The sequence below is a fragment of the Rhincodon typus genome, chromosome 5, assembly GCF_021869965.1.
Source record: "Rhincodon typus isolate 14 chromosome 5, sRhiTyp1.1, whole genome shotgun sequence".
NCBI classification, from domain to species: Eukaryota; Metazoa; Chordata; class Chondrichthyes; order Orectolobiformes; family Rhincodontidae; genus Rhincodon; species Rhincodon typus.
Genome location: NC_063336.1, coordinates 38,598,214 through 38,619,610, shown reverse-complemented (window position 1 = coordinate 38,619,610; position 21,397 = coordinate 38,598,214). Strand labels below are relative to the sequence as shown.

The following is a 21,397-nucleotide window of genomic DNA, read 5'->3' as shown; positions in this document are numbered from 1 at the left end:
ACGCTCGGTTCGCACTAAACAACTGCATCTCCCAGTTGCGAACCATTTCAACTCCCCCTCCCATTCCTCAGACGACATGTCCATCCTGCGGTACCACAACGATGTCACCTGAAGGTTGCAGGAACAGCAACTCATATTCCGCTTGGGAACCCTGCAGCCCAATGGTATCAATGTGGATTTCACAAGCTTCAAAATCTCCCCTCCCCCTACCGCATCCCAAAACCAGCCCAGCTTGTCCCCGCCTCCCTAACCTGTCCTTCCTCCCACCTATCCCCTCCTCCCACCTCAAGCCCCACTCCCATCTCCTACTTACTGACCTCATCCCGCCCCCTTGACCTGTCCGTCCTCCCTGGACTGACCTATCTTTTCCCTAACTCCCCACCTACACTCACCTTTACTGGCTCCATCCCCGCCTCTTTGACCTGTCTGTCTCCTCTCCACCTATCTTCTCCTCTATCCATCTTCTATCCGCCTCCCCCTCTCTTCCTATTTATTTCAGAACCCCCTTCCCCTCCCCCATTTCTGAACAAGAGTCTAGGCCCGAAACATCAGCCTTCCTGCTCCTCTGATGCTGCTTGGCCTGCTGTGTTCATCCAGCTCTACACCTTGTTATCTTAGTCTCTTCCACCTCTCTTCAATCTTCGAAAATTCTCAACACAAGTTACAGTTATGGTATAAAAGTTGTAGTCCCAAACACTACTCTTTCACAGTTCAGAAATCCAAAGTAAGTGAAAAAAAAGCTTTCTTTGGCTTCCTTTCAACTTCAATACTCGAAACATCTCTAGCCTGTCCATTCTCTTCAAGGTCAAACACAAATAGAAGTTTGTCCATAGCATCATTGCATTTTTTTTACCTAGTTGTATGCTGGGAATGGTGTCTTTCTGTTGATTGCACAGTGGACTAACTTCAAACTGAAACCGTTGCTCTAGGTCACCTGCAAACCAAATAAATAACAACAGATTTGAGAAAGACAGTGAATTCCAACCACTAGAAACATTTAAAGTTGGACCCGTTTTAAAGTTACAAATTCAGAGGTATAGAACGGAATCTTGAAATGATCACTGATTTGAAATCATCCTAAATTTTATATTTGGTTACTGAGCTAAGGATTAATGGGGAAGAAAAAGATAAATTAATTTTCGACATCTATTTCTGACTGCATCGACAACCCTTGCTGATAGACCATTTGAAAGATTCATGACCCTTTGAGTTAAGAGATTTCTCCTCATCTCACTACTTAATGATCGCCATCCTGTTGTGAGGCAGTGTCACATCCACCTTTCTCCTTCCCCAATCCCAACTAATGTTCTGGAATCTCCAACCAGGGAAAACAACTTCTCAATGTCTTCCGTGTCAACCCTCATCAGAATCTTTTATGTTGCAATGAGATCACCTTTCACTCTTCTAAGTTTGAATACTGCCTCAAATAGATGCAGCCTCTCATGAAAGATCAATTCTCTGAACCCAGGAATCAATCTAGTGAACAATTGTTGTACCATTTCCAAGGCAAGTATATCTGTTTTCAGACATGGAAACCAAAACTACATACACTGTACCCGGTATGGTCTCATTAAAGTCCTATACATTTTTACAAAAATCTTTCACATTATGTGGGTCTTGCTGGCTAGGCCACAATTCTTGTCCATCCCTAATTGGCTTGAGAAGGTGGCGGTGAACTGACTTCTTGAACCTCTGCAGTCCGTGCAGTGTAGCTACATTCACAGTGCTGTTAGGAAGACAGTTTCAGGATTTTGACCCGGCAACAGTGAAAGAACTGTGATGTTGCTCCAAGTCAGAGGATGGGTGAGGGATACTTGCAGAAAGTAGTGTTCCCAAACATCTGCTGCCTTTGTCCTTCCAGGCGGGAGAGGTTGTAGATTTGGAAGGTAAAGTTGAAGGTGCCTTGTTGAATTGTTTCTGCGCATCTTGTAAATGGTACACACAACAGTCACTGTGGTGGAGGGAGTGAATGTTGATGGTGGTGGCAGTCAATCGGGCTGCTTTGTCCTAGATTGTTTTATTGGGGCTCCTTGATGCAACTCTGGCTCAAATGCTGCTTTCACCTTATTCTCACCTCACTTCTGCAGTTCAGCTCTTTTGTCCACGTTTGCAGCAAGGCTGTAATGGTGTCAGGAGGTGAGTGGCTCTAGCCCAACCTAAACTGAGCATCAGTCAGCAGGATATTTCTGAGTAAGTACAACTTGATAGCATCTTCCAACGTTTCATGGTTGAATACAATAATGTTGCTGCTAATGGCTCACAACACCTCAACGATGCCCTAGTTTTGTGTGGCTAGACCTGTGCCATATAAGAGAATGGAGGTTATTCTTAAGGTGAAGATTGAGCTTCGTCTCCACAAGGACTGTGCGGTGGTCACTCCTACTGATACTGCCAAGGACAGTGCACCTGCATCAGGAGACTGTAAGGTGAGGTCAAGTTGGTGTTTTCCTCTCTTATTTGTTCTCCACCATCTGTTGCTCTCCCAGTCTGGCATCTATGCCCTTTAGGACTTGACCAGCTCAGTCAGTAGTGGTGTTATCAAGCCACTCTTGGTGATGGCCATTGAAGTCCCTTGCCCACAGTACATTCTGTGAACTTGCTACTTTCAGTGCTTCCTCCGAGTGGCATTCATAATGAAGGAGGACTGATTCACAAAACAAGTGGGAGTGGTACATGGTAATTAGAAGGAGGTTTCCTTGCCCATATTTGACATGATGCAATGAGATTGTATTTGCAAAGCCATCTGATTAAGAAAATACCATTTCTTATTAGATTCCAGCATTTTCATAATGACTAATGTCAGACCAACTGACCTGTAGTTCCCTGCATATTCTTCTCTCAATTTTGAATAGCTATAATACAATTGCTAATTTCTAATTCTTTGGACCTGTTCTAGAACCAAGGAAATTTTGGAAAATCAGAAACAGTGCAACCACTAGAAATAAGGTCAACATAGCCTTAGCAGACCATGAAGCTTCTCTTTCATCACATGACTGGTGGTTGTTTATCCTGAGGGCGACCACACCTCAACTGAATGGAAAGGTTGGGATGGAGAGTGGGGAATTAGACCTATGTTGTTGGCATTACTCCTCATTGCAATCTAGTCATCCAGACAACTGACCTAATCAATCTCATTGTGACCATTATCGCTGTAGCAACTGTTTTAGAACCGCAGAATATAGGCCATGATGTCTTATAAAATTGTTCAGTTTTAATATGGGAATTTTCTCTGAAACTTCTACCCTGCTAATATTAATCGACTCTCTTGGTCCTTTGGTTACCTACTGTTTTTTACCATGTAATTTGTGGCCACTGTTGTGAAAACACAGAAGATATTTATTCAGCATTTCTGCTATGTTCCCATTCCACCTGATAATTTCCTGTCAATGCTTACTTTAATCATTCTCCGTTTTAAAGCTCATAATTTTTTTTCAAATCTGGTTTTACATTCCTTGCTCATTTAATCTCAATATTCTTTTGTTACTATTATGATGCTCATTTGCTCTCTTATTCTATGTTTTTTCCCTATAAATCAACTTTTTGGTGGCTCTTTGATGCTTCTAAAAACTCCTAGTCTCAGATTTTCTACAGTTCTTTGCATATTGTAACTCTCTTCTTTTAGAACCATAACAAAGTTACAGCATAGCAAGAGGCCATTTGGCCCATCATATCTGCACAGGTGAAGAAAATTTTGCTGCCTGCTCTTTCCAGCACCTGGTCTGTAGCCTTGTGGGTTACAGCGTTTTAGATGCAGATCCAAGTTCCTTTTCAATGAATTGAGGGCTTCCACTTCAATCACAAACTGGACAGTGAATTCCAGACACTCACCACTCTCCGAGTGAAAATATCTTTCATCATGTCCCCTTTAATCCTTCTCCCAGTCACATTAGATAGGCAATCCCCTGGTAATGACCTCTACGCTCAGGGAAACTGGTCTTCCCTGTCCACCCTTCCAAGCCCCTCAGTATTGTGTACACCCCTTTTAAGTTACCCCTCAGCCTCCACTGTTCTAAGGGAAAAAACCCTCATCTATACAATGTTTGCAGCAACTATACCCTTCCCATAATGTGGTGACCAGAATTATACACAATACTTTGCAGGCTAACCAGTGACTTATATAGAGAATTACATAGTTTTTTTTTATTCAATAGCTTGCTCAATAAAGAAAAGCATCCTGCATGGCTTCTTTGCAACCTTTTCCTGCCACCTTTAAGGGCCTGTGAATAAATCCTTCTAATCCACAGACAGGTTTTCTTGCTGAGGTTTTGTTTTTAATCGAATGCTTTTGTTCATTTGTTGCCTTAAATATTTCCCACTGTTTACTGCCATAGATTTTAGTCTATTTATCCAAGCAACATTAGTTAGTCCTCATACTCAAATAATTGGCTTTAAGTTTAAGATTCTTGTTTATGACTATAAAATTATAAGATGCAAGAGCAGAAGTTGGCCATTCATCCCATCAAGTCTGCTCTACCATTCAATAAGATTATGGCTGATAATCTTCAGCTCCATTTTTCTGTCTTTTCTCCATAACTCTTGATTCCCTTACTGATTAAAAATATGTCTATCTGAGCTTTTGATATATTTAATGACCCAGCCTTAACATCCCTCTGGAGTAAAGAATTCCACATCTTCAGTACCCTCTGAAAGACAAAAAAATCCTCATCTCTGTCTTAAATGGGTCATCTTTACTCTGAGATTATGACTCTGGTCCTACACTCTTTCACAAGGAGAAACAATCTTTTCACATTTACCCTGCCAAACCCCCTAAGAATTTTACATGTTCCAATAAGGGTGCCTCTCAAAACGATCAAGGTTTGTGTGGGAAGACTGGAATATGTCAGTTTAAAACTAAATATGGAATTCAATTATATGATGATGACTTTATGCCAGACAATCTCTTATGATGAGATTACTAACTAAATATACCTTACTGCATGGAGCAAGATTTAAAATGACTTTTTCTCTACTTTGTTCCACAAAATACTGTGCCAGAAAACTCCTGCAGAAGTTTTCTACAGATACACTTTTCAGACTATCATTGATATGCCCAGTCTACATGAAGACTATGAACTCTATGAATATTACATTGCCTTGGTTACAAGCCTGAATAATTTCTTGTTCAATGCTCTGACTAATAGTACAACTGTTGTTAGGAGGCCTACAAATTACTCCGACTACTGTTTTCTAACGTCCATTTCCATCCATACTGATTCTACTTCCTGATCTTCTCAGTCAAGTAATTTCTCATTGCTGTCCTTATGTTATCCTTTGCTATCAGGGCTATTTGTTTTCCATTTACAACCCTTCTGTCTTTTCACAATGTGTGCATCCTGGGATATTTATTTCCTAACTGGCCAGGGATGGGAGTGAAGGCAGGCAGAGACATAATTTAATGTCACCAGCTTGCATGTTAGTTCCCTGGTTCCATTCACCTTTCAGCCATTCTTCCAGAGGTGAGTTTGGCAGAGTTACCTACACATGTGTTACATGCAGCCATTTGTGTTTGTTAATAGCTAATAGTCAATCCCTAGGCAGCAGTCAGTGCTATTGCCTGAAGGAGGTCTCTTGGCAGTGGAATGGGAGGGGGTGGGGAACAAGTACTCCAGAAAGTGCTTACACCATCGACCCCAAAACCTGCCTGGATACAACAACAGCTGCAGGCTGCCATGTATGTTTCTACCTGCATGCGTATGCACAAGCACCACCACTACAGCACTAGTCACACCTGAGGGGATTTTCCTGCAAAGGTCAAATTTATTTTAAGAAGTTGTACAGAGGGCACCTCGTTTATCTGTAAGGGCATCCTGCTGCTGATGCTTTCAAACTGGAGGGTGTCATACTGGCTCTCAGAGAACCCTTCTGCTGTTCTTAATTGCATGACAAAACTACTTTAATTGGCCGTCATTGGCCAGTTCAGGGAAAAATCACAGATGGATCACTGTCTTTCACAGAATGCATGCTTCTGATCCCCATTTGAGCCTGATGGTGAGGTGCTGACATCTGCCGGAAATCCTACACCATCTTTCTATAATAGGAATTAGATCTGAACAATTTCTCTTTAAAATGCTACAACTTCACTTATCTTGTGACAAATGCTTTGTGTTTCCAGACGTCTTTTTTCAAACTGCTATTCTCAGTTCACACATCAGAAGATGAGTGATTGTATGATCAAATGGACTAGAAATGTAATTCATATCTGTTTCCCAGAAACTTATAGCCAGTATGTAGATGAAACACAAGTGACGTTATCAGTAATGCTTTGAGTTTCACCCAGCTGGACAAAAGTCAATTACGATTCTTTTTGAGCAATGCCGTTTAATATGAGGATAATTTATTTCAATTAGGATATAAAAGGAACATAAATTTAATTTCCCAAGGCAATCAATCAGAGCCTGAACTCATTATTCATCACCGATTCTTCCAGTTTTGAGGATCTTAATTCTTATTATCCCAGTTTTTTGTGGCTTTAAGTACAACTAACTTTTTTATTCGAAAAGATGAAATTAATATTTCCTCCAGTCTGAGCAGACGTACATTTGTTCTGCATCTCTACCAATACTGTTCTAAATCAAAAATAAGAAGGTGTATGACAAGATCTGGGAATGATTCAGTCCGTCCATCTCTTAGTCTTTGCTTAGGTTCTTCCATATGACAATGGTTGTGGTCAGCAACTCCTTGCATAGGCAAAAAGAAACTAGAAACTGTGTCCTATAATACATTCTAGAGTGCCAGTGCACCGAGGTTTTCATATGTGTAAATTAGATCTAGAGTTCTCTGTTCAAATTTGGGGATACAATGGCCTAGTGGTATTATCACTAGACTACTAATTCAGAAACCCAACCAAAGTTCTGGGTGTAGTGATTGTAATGAGGTCAGCCAGGTGGACCTCATAGACAATGAGCTCACTGATTGGGGCTGTTAATCTGGTCCAATCAGGGAGCCCTGGCTGACAGATAAGAACAGGAGTGTCAGACATTCTGTTCACTCTCAGAGCTGGCTCTGAGGGAGTTGGATCAGTGTCAAGGGTGCTCCATGTGTAAATAAAGGGTGGTGACTTGGTGATGAGATATGGCCTCTGTGGAGTTATTTCACTGGAGGCCCAGGTTCAAATACCACCATGGCAGGGGCGGTGATGGCCTAGTGGTATTATCACTGGGCTGTTAATCCAGAGACCCAGGTAATGATCCAGGGTCCAGGGTTCAAATCCTGGCATGTAGATAGTGGAACTTGAATTCAATTAAAAGTCTTGAATTAAGAGTCCAATGATGAGCATGAATCCATCGTTGATTGTTGGAAAAACCCATGTTTCACTCCTGTCCTTTAGGGAAAGAAATCTGCTATCTCTACCTGGTCTGGCCTATATGTGACTCTAGACTGACAGCAATGTAGTTTAATCTTGATTACCATCTGGGCAATTAGGGATGGGCAATAAATACTGGTCCAGCCATTGACACCCTCATCTGTGAGTGAATAAAGCAAAAATTGTGCAAACAATATGTTTTGGACAGGGCACAGAGGAAGGAGAGCAAGCAAACTAATCAAAGGTTAAAGAGATGGTTTGCAAGATAACAGAGCAGAAGTTCTGTGAAGAAATGCTAGTAATTACTGACTAATATAAGATATTGGGTGGAAAAATAAATGTTAGACTTAGAATTTAATTTCAACATAGGATGAACTTAGTAAGACAGAGGACATGTAGTTCAAAAATGACTTATCCAGATGACAAATTAGTAGAATTATTGCAAGACCAATGATACGTTTTTTGAGCCTGCATAGACGGGAACTGCAAAAATAAAAATGGAAAGAACTGCAGATGCTGTAAATCAGGAACAAAAACAAAGTTGCTGGAAAAGCTCAGCAGGTCTGGCAGCATCTGTGAAGAATAAAACAGAGTTAATGTTTCGGGTGTGGTGACTCTTCCTCAGTGTGTAGATGGGAACTGCATGCCACCAAGACCTAGTCCCCATCCTATCCCCATAGCCCCATATAAACCATAGCTAACCCACCTAGGCTGCACAACCTGGACGCTATGGACAATTTGGCTTGGCCAATCCACCTAATCTGCACATCTTTGGACTGTGGCAGGATATTGAACCACCCAGAGGAAACCCACACAGACAGTTCCCTCAGGCTGTAATCAAACTCGGGTCCCTGACATTGTGAGGCAGCAGTGCTAACCACTGAGCAACCCTTAAGGTCACTTTTAAGGTCTTACAGTTGTGATTTTGAAAGGGCTGGAGAGGTTATTGTGCTTTCAGAAACTGACTGGAGGCTGGTGAGAACAGAGACAGCGTACTGAAAAATTTTGAGCAAGGGTAGGCAATTCAGCCCTCAAGCTTGCCCTGCCATTCAATGAGATAATTGTTGATCTAAATTGTGGCCTCACTCCACTTGCCTGCCTGTGCCCCTATAACCTTTGACTCGATTGTCAACCTAAGATCTACCTAATTCAACCTTGAATATATTCAATGACCCAAACTGTATTGATTGATGAGGAATTTAATCCGAAAAAGTAGAGTCATAGAGTCATACAGCACAGAAACAGACCCTTCGGGCTAACTCATCCATGCCAACCAAATTTCCTAAACTAAACTAGTCTCATGTGCTTGCGTTGGCCCATATCCCTCTAAACGTTTCCTATTCATGCACCTGTCCAATTGTCTTTTAAGTGTTTTAACTGTACCTGCATCTATCACTTCCTCTGCCAGTCCATACCACATACAAACTATCACGCTTTCTCCTCTCATCTTAAACCTATGACCTTTAATTTTGAACTCCCCTACCCTAGGGAAAAGACCTTTGCTATTCACCTTATCCATGACCCCCATGATTTCATAAACCTCCATAACGTCATGCCTCAACCACCTACACTCCTGTGAAACAAGTCCCAGCCTAACCAGCCTCTCCTTACAAAACAAACCCTCCAGTGCCGGTAACATCCTTGTAAATCTTTTCTTTACTATTTCCAATTTAATAATATCCTTCCTATAACAAGATGACCAGAACTGAAAACAGTACTCCAAAAGTGGCCTCACCAACGTAACTAGTGACCCATATAATCCAAATCCTCTGTTTCCTGTTAGCCAGTACTCTCATCCATACCAATATTTCACTCCACTCTCAACCTTTATGCTGCACACAAGAAATTTGATCTGTCTGTAAATGTTGCCAAAACAAAATTCAAATCAACCTATATATGGTCAACTGACTATTCCAATTTCAATATTCACTCTGGAATACATTGATTGCTTCCCATACATTGTCCTCTCCAAACTGAGGAGGAAATCCAACACCATAACAGCTGCACCAGCGCAACTTTCTCCACACCAAGGCAGCAAATATTTGACATTAAAGACCTCTGCAAGTCAATGGAAGTTCTACTGTAAAGAGTTCTTGTTGTCATCACACCAGCATGTGTATTAGCACTAAGAACCAAGAGAAGTTCCATCAGCAATACCTCTGCCATACCCTCCACGTTCAATGGAATGACTGTAGAATGAACGATAATATCCTCCTTGAAGACAGCTGTAGAAGCATGACAAAATCAATTTTGATGGAAAGACCACTGTGTCCAAATGGTCAAAAATGGTCTTCCCAGACAGACAGGTCTGTTTTTCAACTCTCGAATGGCCAACATCGCTTGTGATGATAAAGAAACTGTTTCAAAGGCACCCTGAAGGTCTCCTTGAAGCACGGCAGCGTTGACATGTATAGCTGGGAGAAGCTTGCTCTCACAATTATTCAGAATGGTGACAACTTGTCCATCAACCTGCTTCATGTTTTGCACCTTAATGAGACTGAGCAGTGGCAGAGGTGAAAAGAATAGGAAGCAAAACCTGCAACTCCGAACCCTTATACTTTGTGGGGTACCTAGGAAGGTAATCTCTCTCCCTTCCCTATCATGGCCTCTAGTATTAGATTTGCGTAAGTGTTGAAGCTGTTCTACCTTGAGTGCTAGCTCCTCTTTATTTCTTGCTTTTGTCTGAAGGAGAAGGCTTTCACATAAACTACAGGCCTCTCCCTTAGGCTAACCAGCGATGGCTGCCATGAGTGTCTCAATAGGTCCTACCCAGATTTCATCTGACCCATTTCCACTGCTACCTCAACTGGGTCTAATTAAACAGAAAAGTTGTCCCCAAATCAATTAAGGGTTCACCCCAGGAAAAATCTGAACTTTCCACCAGAGGCAGATTTCTGGCCATAGTAGGGCAAGGCAATAACAAACTCTGCTTCTAGCACCGTGAATAAAACTTTCAGCAAGTGATATCAAAAATGCATTTGGATGGGAAGCTGACTTAATTACCAGAGCAAAGTAAGATGAGCCAAATGGCATTTTCCTGTTCTGATGCTGCATATGGCAAGAAAAAACCTAGTTCAGTACACCGTAGATGAAATTTCTTGGCTAGGTCTGATAGCTGTATTAATCTGGTTGTTGAAATAATTTGGCCAGCAGGTACAAAGTTCTATCAAATCTGAGACCTTTCGTCTTTCAATGTTGCATTCACCTCAAAAACAGAAGGGAAACAGACCTCAGAAAGAAGTCTCAAAAATTGATCTTGATCTATCTGACAGGCTAGACCATGAATGGGGGTTGTAAAGAAAAAAACTTTCATACACTTTTAAGATAACATTTCCTAATTATCTGATTATTATTGTTTATTTCTGAGGGATCTTACAGACATTTTCGGACATGGTAGTGATACACATATATTCCTATATTCAGTTAGTTCCAAGATAAATATACCCAGGTGTTATTGCCAGTCAAACTGAAAAGTAAGTGCCTTTTTACACTCTTCCGCGTGAATTTCTAAAGCAGGAATCGGTTTGTTTCCTCTGGAAAAATTAAAGTTATATTATTTGTAATTCCATTCATCATAGTAGAATTGATTATTTTCTCTCTACTAGTTTTCTTCCTGTTTTTAAGGTTTTTTTTACACCTCATTACTGTTGGTTTAGTTGGAATTTTTAAAAAAATGCAACACACCCTCTTGGGCCACTTAAAATGTTACGTGGTGTCTATGCTCTAGGCAAGGGTCATTTTACTTAGAATTGGTTGAAGTCAAACAAAGTTCGGGATGGCCCTACAAACCTTGTCTATAGAATTCCTCACAGACTTTCTCACTCCATTGCTTGCTCATATTCCAAACTCGACAAGGATTACAGATGTCTGCACACTTCAGTGCTATCTGAAATAAAAATCAGAAACAGAGACATGACGTAAGGCAATAGCAACGAAAAGTTGTGTGGTTTTCTTAAACAAACCAAAATGTCACAATGTTACCCATGTAATATTCTTCTAAATTGCAGCATATCTGGCTCCACAGATATAGGTTGTTAATTACAAACCGATCTAAACCCAGGAAATAAATTCGTACTTTAAAGAAAAGTCTCAAATCATTTGCTTCATTCATATCAGATTATGTACACCTGTAGTAAGAAACTTACATGGCTGGTCATTCTTGACTGCTGTATAATTTTTCTTAGGTCTTTGCAATAACTTGCAGTAGCTCTGCAAAACCACGTAAAACATCCATTTCAGGCAGCATAGAGTGGAGAGGGCATGATGGGTGTGATCCTTTGTATTTCAGTTCATCTGGTTTCACAAAAAAGGGATTCGTGTCTTCTCTGGGGTAGTAGGAACTGCAGATGCTGGAGAATCTGAGATAACAAGGTGTAGAGCTGGATGAACACAGCAGGCCAAGCAGCATCAGAGGAGCAGGAAAGCTGACTTTTCGGGTCTAGACCCTTCTTCAGAAATGGTCTCTTAGAGATCAGTCACAGATGGGATCTTCCTTATTTTCAAATCTCCAAGTAGTAGCTAATACTCTGTGGAGACTGTAGAAAGGAACAAGGAAAACTGAATTGCAATCTGCCTTAGAGATTTGCAAAAACAATCCCCCTTTAATGAGGTGGGAAACACGACTGGGTGATTCCTGGAAATGACCGCACCCAAGCGGAGGCACTTTAGTTTTGGTGCCTGAAATGGATGCTTGCAGAGCTACATGGAGAAGCCTTTAGCTTTTGTTGTTAAATTATGTTTTATTAATATATTAAAGGCAACACTGAAGAATTATATGGCAAGCACCACATCAACAAAAGTGTAGTTACCCCTAGGAAAGTGAGGCAGCAAGAATTCTGGAAAGTTGGGAGTTAAAAGGGTTAATCACCACATGCTGGAAAACTCATAACCACAAAAATGCAAGCACACATTCTACTCTTGAAAAGAGCTTTTCGAAAATACAAATTCACAGACTAATTAATTATGTTGTATCACGGTGTAGGTAAGGTTAACAACTTCAACAGCCTTTGCCATGGCTTCTGAGCCCAGGGAGAAACTCCCTTAAAGCAAGGGAGCTCCTCAGCCTCATGTTTTAGCATTTGCTGCTCCTCAGCTATTTTTACACCTTCAAGAAAGGAGGCCATGCAACTTTAGACATAATGAGCAAAGGCAGTGGCTCCAACTTCATATTTTCAGCAGCCATTTATTCATTGAAGATGCTAAATGTAATGATAACTTTATTGTTGGCTATACTGTACTGCCACTGTGTCCAAACGAACCGCCAGCCTACCAACCTGTGTGGTTTCAATGTCAACAAAACAAAAATTCAGTTCAAACATATGAGCGTTGATCAAATGGTGGAGTAGACCTAATGGGCCAAATGGCCTGATTCAGCTCCTATATTTTATGATCTTTCTTCTGCAGCTCAATGACAGTTGAAATAGGATTTGTCTGTGTATTCCAAGTCTGGCCTCATTCTCTCTCCAAACTGGACACTCCACAGGCAACCTTTCAGGTCCAATATGTACCCATTATCACGTATGTTCAAGATGTCAGTTCCTTGATTCAGTTGACAGGTTTCAATGTCATTGGATAAAAAGGTAATTTCAGTTCAGACAGCTTTGTTTATTCCAAATGGATACATGACCGTGCATCAATCTGTGGTCAGTTGATCACTGCAGCCATTTTAGGTCACGGGTTTGTCCTTTTGAAACCATTTCAGTCTATGAAAGGTCTCAGTTATTAAAATCAGACAACGAAAGCTGAAATTGACAGTCCATATTTTACCATCATCAGGACAAAGGGAAAAACCACTCAACAACACATCAATCTGCATGGATCAGGAGGGGAATGGTGATCTGCTGCCACTTAGCCCAGCAATCATTTTTGCAATGCCTCATTTTGATACACCCTAAAGTGGGTCATTCTGAAGAAGAGTCATATCAGACTTGAACTCTGTTTCTCTCTCCACAGATGATGTCAGACCTGTTGATTTCTCCTGAATTTACAATTTTTATTTCAGTTTTACAGCATCCGCAGTATTTTGCTTTTATTTGATATAACTTTCACGTCTGGTGGAATAATGAAAAATATTTTCTTCTCCCTAACTGTATGAAATGTCACTATAACATGGTGAAGGATTAAGGGATAATAAAAGAAGGGTAGCGCAGTGATAATGATATTGGTCTAGTGCTCCAGAGAACTGGACTAACGCACTGGAGATCGGTTCAAATTTCACTACAGCAGCAGGAGGAATTCAAATTCAATTAATTCAATAAACCTGAAATTAAAATGCTAGTCTCAATAATTTGATAATTAAACTACCAGATTGTTATGAAAATAAACCCATCCGCTTCAAAATAATACTCGGCAAAGGAAATCTTTCATCCTTACCCAATTTGGTCTTCATGAGACTGGTTGAATCTGAACAGCTACAGAAAAGAAAGTAGAATGGAAATAAAGCAGACAGACCACCCGCCATCAACCCAGGCGTTGGATGTAACAAATGCACATCCTTCCCAGTCAATTCCATAAAGTCCTCTTCATTAACATCTGCGGGTTTCTCAGAAAAGCAAGAAAACTGACCCACACAATAGTCAAGCAACGTAGTCATACTCACAGAATCAAAGCTTACAACTGATATTTCAGATTCTTCCATCACTACCTCTGGGCCTGGCCTATCAGTGGGACCAAAAGTGGTAGCACTGTGGTATACACTTGGGAAGGGAGTCCTCAACAATGACCCTGGATCTCATTAAGTCAAGTCAAATATTCTTAAGGAAAACTTCTGATTACCACATACCCAACCACAGCCCTTCCCTACCAACTCAGCCCTAATTCCCATGATGCATCAGTGGTCCTTGATACTGAACACCACGTGAAACAGTGAGGTTAACAATGGGTCAGAATGTTTAATGGATAGGTTATTTAATGTTTATCACCAAGAGAGGCATGGTGGCACTGTGAATGACTGAGCTGGTCTTATCCTGGTAGGTTATATTTCTCAGAGTGGGCCTGTAGTAGATTGTGAGAGAAACAACTCACCCTCATCAATTTACCTGTCACAGATGCATGTGCACGAAACAATATTGTTAGTAAGGACCACAATGAAAAAGTCTTGTCAATGACTAAGGACACCCTCACTGATGGCATTACCACCATATTAAATAGAATAGATTCAGAAAACATCGAGCAGCTCAAATTTATGAGGAATTTATGATGTGTTATGTAAGCCATCAACAGCAGCAGGATTGTATTCAGTCATTATATGTTTGCTCATGATCTAACATATTGCCCACTCTACCATTATCAACAAGACAGAGGACTAGCCCTAGTTCAGTGAAGAGTGCAGGAGGACGTGGCAGAAACAACACCACGCATGTCTGAAAATGAGTTGTCAATCTGGTTCATGTACAACACAGGACTACTTGCAGGTCAAACAGCAAAAGCAGGGTGAAACAGGTATGGCCAGGTGATCCAACAACCAGCAATCAAGTCTAAGCTTTGCAGTCCTGCCAAATCCAGCTATGAATAGTGGTGGACAATTAAACAACTAACAGGAGGAGGAGGCTCCACAAATATCCTCATCTTCAATGATGAGCGAGCACAGCACATCAGTGTAAAAGACAAGGGACAAATCAGAAGCATGACTGAATCATCTCCACTTGTACAGATGGGTGCAGCTCTAATAACAGTCAAAGTTATAGGAAGGATATTATTTAGCTGGAGAGGGTTCAGAAGAGATTGACCCGGATGGTGCTGGGTATGGATGGTTTGAATTATAAAGAAAGGCTGGATCGGCTGGGACTTTTTTCACTGGAGCGTCGGAGGTTGAGAAGTGACCTTATAGAATTTTATAAAATAATGAGAGGTATAGATAGGGTTAACGGTAGTCGTCTTTCTCTTAGAATGGGGAATTTCAAGACTAGGAGACACATTTTTAAGGAGAGATGAGACAGATTTAAAAAAGACATGAGAGCAAAAGTTTTTACACAGAGGGTGGTTTGCATGTGCATTGAACTTTCTGAGGGAGTGGTGGATGTGGGTACAATTACAATGTTTAAAAGGCATTTGGATCAGTACATGAATAGGAAAGTTTTGGAGGGAGATGGGCCAGGAGCAGGCAGGTGGGACAGTTTAGTTTGGGATTATGTTCGACAGGGACTGGTTGGACCGAAGGGTCTGTTTCCATGCTGTATGACTCTATGACTCTAAGAAGCTTAACACCATCCAAGACTAAGCAGCCTACTTAATTGGCACCCTGTTCACTGCCTTAAAATTCAGTCCTGTCACCTCCAATGCACATTGGCAATAACGTTTACCACCTTCAAGACAAACTGTAGGAACTCACCTAGGCTCCTTCAATAGCACCTTCCAAAACCAAAACGTCTAACATCTCATGGACAAGGGTAGCAGATGCAAGGAAATACCACTATCTGCAAATTTCCCTCCTAGCCATTTACCATCCTGAATTGTAACTGTATCTATGTTCCTCTACTGTGACTAGTTCAAAATCCCGGAACTTCCTTTCTAACAGCACTGTGTGTGTCCCTACACCCCAAAGATCGCGGTGATTTAAAAACCTTTTCAAGAGTAATTAGGAATGGGCAATAGATGCTGACCTGAACAACAACACCCACAGCCCATGACTGATTAAAAAACAAAAGAAATGGAGATGACAACTAAAGCAATTTATCACTCCTGACACCATCAGCCTACGACTTCTTTAACTGTTAATGTTGCGAAAAGTAAAAAAAATTCCTTTGCAGACTTGCAACACTGAACTAGTGATTTAGGGATAATCAGTCTGCTTATTTTGTCCCATTAACCTACCTGAAGTATGAAGTGTTTATGATCTGCATCTTCCAATGATAAATCTCTGTTGTCCAAATGAGTTTTCATTCTTGTAAGAAACTCATTTTGTCGGCTAATATCCGTGGCCAGAATGAGAGATCCTAACTGTTGCTCAATATCTTGTCTGCAACGAGAGCAAATTACATTATTCTCTCAATGCTGTTACTTTTATTGAACATTGCAAAGCTAAAGAAATATGGGAATCAAGCTGGTGTAGCATCCTTAGTGTCACAAAGTAGGGATGAAAACCAGATTCTCCATCTGCAAGCATTAAGCAAAGAAGAGATGCTTTACAGAGGACAGTGCCTCGCTACATTGAGAAAGAATTGGAGAAAATACTTCAGTCATTCACCTCCCACCAATCAAGTTTATTTGCTGTGCATATATGATTGCATTTGCTTATTTTCTGTAGCCCTATTCATGTTGGATTATGCTCATTTATGGAGTGAAATGAAGCCAAAAGAAATGGCGTGGATCCCAATACTTTGCAAGGAGAAGTGAGAAATACTAATATTCAATGTTGCTTCCACGTCACCTTTTGCTATCACATATTCAACAACTAATTCAAAATTGGTTCACTTCCCATCTCATGCTCATTTCACAACTGAGTGCTGCTTTAAATCATTAGCCCTTATTAAGTATCAAGGGTGCACTATTTTTTAACCAGAGTGTATTGAATTGCTATAAATGAATATTACTCACATCATATCCACGGGCAAATGAGCCAGCAGACCTGATTCTCGGAGCATCCCAACTGTCGATCTCCAGTGGTGATTCTCCAGTACAGAGATATTCTTAAAAGAGAGAGAATTAAATAAATGAAAGATATTCTTATTTCCAAAATGGCTCAGTCAGTAAATGAATAATCCATTGTAATACCAAGCTACCAAAACTGGAAGAGCCCTGGCCTGAATCTGGTTTGTGCTGAGTTATTGAGTCTCAATGGGACAATACAATGGAATTACTGCATTTGAGCAGTGCTAAGGAAAAATATATCATGCTGATTTCTACATTAATCACTTCTCTCATTTTGGAATAACTTAATCTCTGATTGACACCTCATCAATCAAGATTGGGAAGTTGCATCACAAACAGCTGTGAAAGGTGTACTAAGCTGCTGCTAAAACACTTCAGTTAGGATAACACTTTTATCCATAGATCTATAAACTCACCACAGAAAGCATGAAAAAATCCATCCTTGACAATTACCACACCATCAGTCCACTTGGAATCATCAGCAAAGTAATGGAATATGAAATTGATAGTCCTATCACTTGGCACTTTCTCAATGATGCTCAGTTTGAGCTCTGCTGGGGCTACTTGGTTCTGGACCTCATTACAGCCTTGGTCCAAGCATGGAAAAAGGAGCTGAATTCAAGAGATGAAGTGAGATTTGACACTGAGGCATCATTTGAGCCACAGTAGCAAGATGGTGCTCGAGCACAATTAAAGTTAATGGAAATCAGAGGAAACCTCTACACTGGTTTAAAGTTATACCTAGCACAAAGATGGATGCTTCTGTCTGTTTGTGGCCAGTTATCTCAGCCCTCAGCCAACATACAAAGTTCTTTGGGGTAGTAGCCTTGACATAGTCATCTTCAGATAAATTTTTAATGATCTTCCCTTCACCGTAAGATCAGAAATGTGAATGTTCACTGATGATTTACAGTGTTCAGCATTATTTACGACTCATCAGATACTGAAACAGTCAGCGCCACATGCAACAACATGTAAATAACATTCATGTTTAGATTGCAAAGTGGCAAGAATCATTGGCCTCAGTTCAGGACTTTTGCTCCTGGTCTAGATCTTTTTTAATAACTATGCTAAATCTGATTAAATCAGTTCAGTGGAATTACTTCCACTAAAAATGCTCTTCCACTGATACTACCCCTTTCACCTGCCCAGTACACCATATACACATTGCTGAAAGAACAATTAGTTAATGTGTTTACCTGGTATAAACTGGCTAGATGGTGTTTGGTTTTGATGAGAAAAGGTTGGTTGACTCCTGGATGATCAACATCATGCGCTGCAGCTGCTGTCAAACCAAGCATGATGTCAAGTGGTGTCAAAAACCGGGCGAGCTTTAATGGAAAAGTAAAATGGAAAAATGAATACTAAACAGTTATAAAGTGTTTAGGCCATTACTAAATATTATGCCACTGCAGCTATTAATATTCTAATGATAAAAAGCCTTGAATATAATCATATGTACAAATATAATTACGCTGACAGCAACTCAGGTTTCCTACAAAGTTGGATGAATTGCGTACAATCAATAACTCATGTGAAGTATATATTTCCAACCTGTTTACAGTGTTTATACATCACCCCCTTGATGCCACATATTTGCATTCTTGCCTCATTATGCATACTTATCTAATCACACCTTCAACCCAGTTGCAGAGTAATCTTTCACTATATTCACATAAACAAGCGAAGCATACTGAGAATCATCAATGATGATCACATCTATCAAGACCCCGAGATGTTCTGCAGACACCAGATGTTCTGTGGATAACTATGGATTCTGTGGCATAACATTATGTGAAACTGGAGCAGAAGGAGAGAAACTGCTCCGACCAATGAAATGATCAAGAACCAGCGGGCACAGTTTTGAAGTGTTTTGCGAAAGAAGCAAATCTGAAGCAAGAATAAATCTTTTCACACAGCAACTGGTTAGGATCTGAAATGCATTGCCTGGAAGTGTGGTGGAAAGGTCCAACTGAGGCGTTTAAGAGGGCATTGGATGATTAGTTAAACCAATGATTAGGGTTATGGAGATAAGGCAGTAGACCGGCATGCAGTTAAGATGCTCAGAGAGCCAGTGCAGACACAATGGACTGAACGGTCTCCTTTCGTACTGTAACAGTTTTGTGATTCTGTGAAAGAAAGTATTTGGAAGGCATATTAAGCTGGGGGTTTGTACAGTTGGTCATTTAAATTCAGTTTTGTGTTTACAAACCAATATATGGCTTTGTAAAAGGTCGAACGTACAGACTTGGAGCTTACAGTTATAGTAGAAATCTTTATTCTTTGTGTTTGTAGATCATTTGGATCTTTAAATTGAAAATCAATGGCAAATCTGGAGAATACCAAATTAATTGATTCTGATCATTATGATTTGCAACGTAAAATTTTGAACACAGTTATACACTAGACTGGTGTGATTAAAACAAAAGCAAAATACAGTGAATGTCTGTAAATAAAAACAAAAATTTTTCCAAAGGAACTGTTAGCTCCATGATACTCTGAATCCACTCCTCTATCACCATCAACACCTCATCCATAGCACATTCCCCTGCAATTGCAGGAGGTGTAACACTTGCTCTTTTTTAACTCCTCCCTCTCGTTGTCCAAGGCCCCAAACGCTCTTTGTGGGCAAAGCAATGATTTGCATGTATTTCTTCAAATCAAGCCTCCTGTAGTTTCTGCTCACAGGGTGGTCTCCTTTACATGGGGAAGGGCAAACAGTCTGGTGACTGCTCTGTAGCGCACCTCCATTCAGTCTGCAAATGTGACCCTGACCTTCCAGTTGCTTTCCATTTTAATGTCAAGTGCTCTCATACTTGCAGTTCTGCCGCACTGTTCCAGTGAAGCACAATACAAGCTGGAGGAACAGTACTTAATTTTCTATTTAGGCACGTTACAGCCTTCTGCACGCGGTACTAAGTTCAGCAACTCCAGACCACAAATTCCGCCCTCCATTTTGTTGCAGCTTCCTCCTCCCACTCCACCCAGTGTCTGGTTTTCTTGGTAATGCTTTCAAGCAGAATGGACCTTTAATCTCCTATTGATACCTACTATTAACATCTGCAATGTATCCATCTCTTCTCTACAACCATTACCAGCCATTTAAAACAATACAAAGAACTGCAGATGCTGGAAATCAGGAGCAAAAACAGAAATTGCTGGAAAAACTCAGCAGGTCTGGCAGAGTTAATGTTTCCAGTCCAGTGACTCTTCTTAGGAATATTCAGAGCAGCTCTGAAGAAGGGTCACTGGACCCGAAATGTTAACTTTGCGTTCTCTGATTTTATATTTGATGTAAACACCAAGCTTCACCCATCCTGGATCACTCACTGCACGTAGTTCTTGAGTTGGGAGAGACCTTTAGTTTCTGTGCACGACACAGACATTTATGCCATTTGGTTGCATTTCGCAAACATAGGTGCATACACATCTTACATGTAATATTAATATTCTCTCTTGACATTATGCAGTAGGACAGAGACTAATTCTTTGGGTGTAAAATATTTATCACAACACATTTCGGTTAAGATGGCAGCAGAGTAAGACCCTCCAGCTGGAGATCTTCTGCTCACCAGCTCCTTTTCCTCTCTCTTTCTTTTCTTCCTCGTGCTGCAGTTTTTCTTCCCACCTTCCCCCCATCAATTTTTAACTCCTTAAAGAACCCTACTTGGAGGGAATGGAGAATGGAGTCTGAGAACAGCCTGGCACAGGAGACAAGTCGTGGCCAGAGCGGCTGAGTCCCGGAAGCGGGAGCAGAGTGAATGCAGGCCAAGCTGGGAGCAGAGTCACGGACGGAGACCGGAGTGGGAGCAGAGTGAGCGTGGGCAGAGCTGGGGGCAGAGTCACGGACGGAGACCGGAGTGGGAGCAGAGTGAGTGTGGGCCGAGCTGGGAGCTGAGTCGCAGACAGAGTGGGAGCAGAGTGAGCGCGGGCCGAGCTGGGAGCTGAGTCGCAGACAGAGCGGGTGCAGAGTGAGCGCGGGCCGAGCTGGGAGCCGAGTCGCAGATGGAGCGAGAGCAGACTGAGCGTGGGCCTAGCTGCGAGCTGAGTCGCGGCTGGAGCGGGAGCAGAGTGAGCGCAGGCCAAGCTGGGAGCTGAGTCACGGCTGGAGCGGGAGCAGAGTGAGTGCAGGCCAAGGTGGGAGCAGAGTGAGTGCGGGCCAAGCTGGGAGCTGAGTCGCAGATGGAGCGGGAGCAGAGTGAGTGCGGGCCGAGCTGGGAGCTGAGTCGCGGCTGGAGCGGGAGCAGAGTGAGCGCAGGCCGAGCTGGGAGCTGAGTCGCAGACAGAGTGGGAGCAGAGCGAGTGCGGGCTGAGCTGGGAGCTGAGTCGCGGCTGGAGCGGGAGCAGAGTGAGTGCGGGCCGAGTTGGGAGCTGAGTCGCAGATGGAGCCGGAGTAGAGTGAGTGCGGGCCAAGCTGGGAGCTGAGTCGTAGATGGAGCGGGAGCAGAGTGAGCGTGGGCCGAGCTGGGAGCTGAGTCGTGGCTGGAGTGGGAGCAGAGTGAGCGC

General features: G+C 41.7%; 1 protein-coding gene across 4 annotated transcripts in view; it reads right to left on the bottom strand.

Moving 5' to 3' along the window:
- Positions 1-673: 673 nt before the first annotated feature.
- Positions 674-21,397, bottom strand: part of LOC109935077 (cAMP-specific 3',5'-cyclic phosphodiesterase 7B-like) — a 143,626-nt gene continuing 122,902 nt past the window's right edge. The window contains exons 9-13 of one of the 4 annotated variants that reach the window (XM_048597439.1): positions 18,091-18,222; positions 16,838-16,929; positions 16,115-16,259; positions 11,093-11,189; positions 674-934 (exon numbers count right to left, since the gene is read on the bottom strand). In XM_048597439.1, the coding sequence (XP_048453396.1) occupies positions 705-934; positions 11,093-11,189; positions 16,115-16,259; positions 16,838-16,929; positions 18,091-18,222 (696 nt within the window). In that variant the 3' untranslated portion in view covers positions 674-704. The other 3 variants (XM_048597438.1, XM_048597440.1, XM_048597441.1) reach the window with 3 other exon arrangements.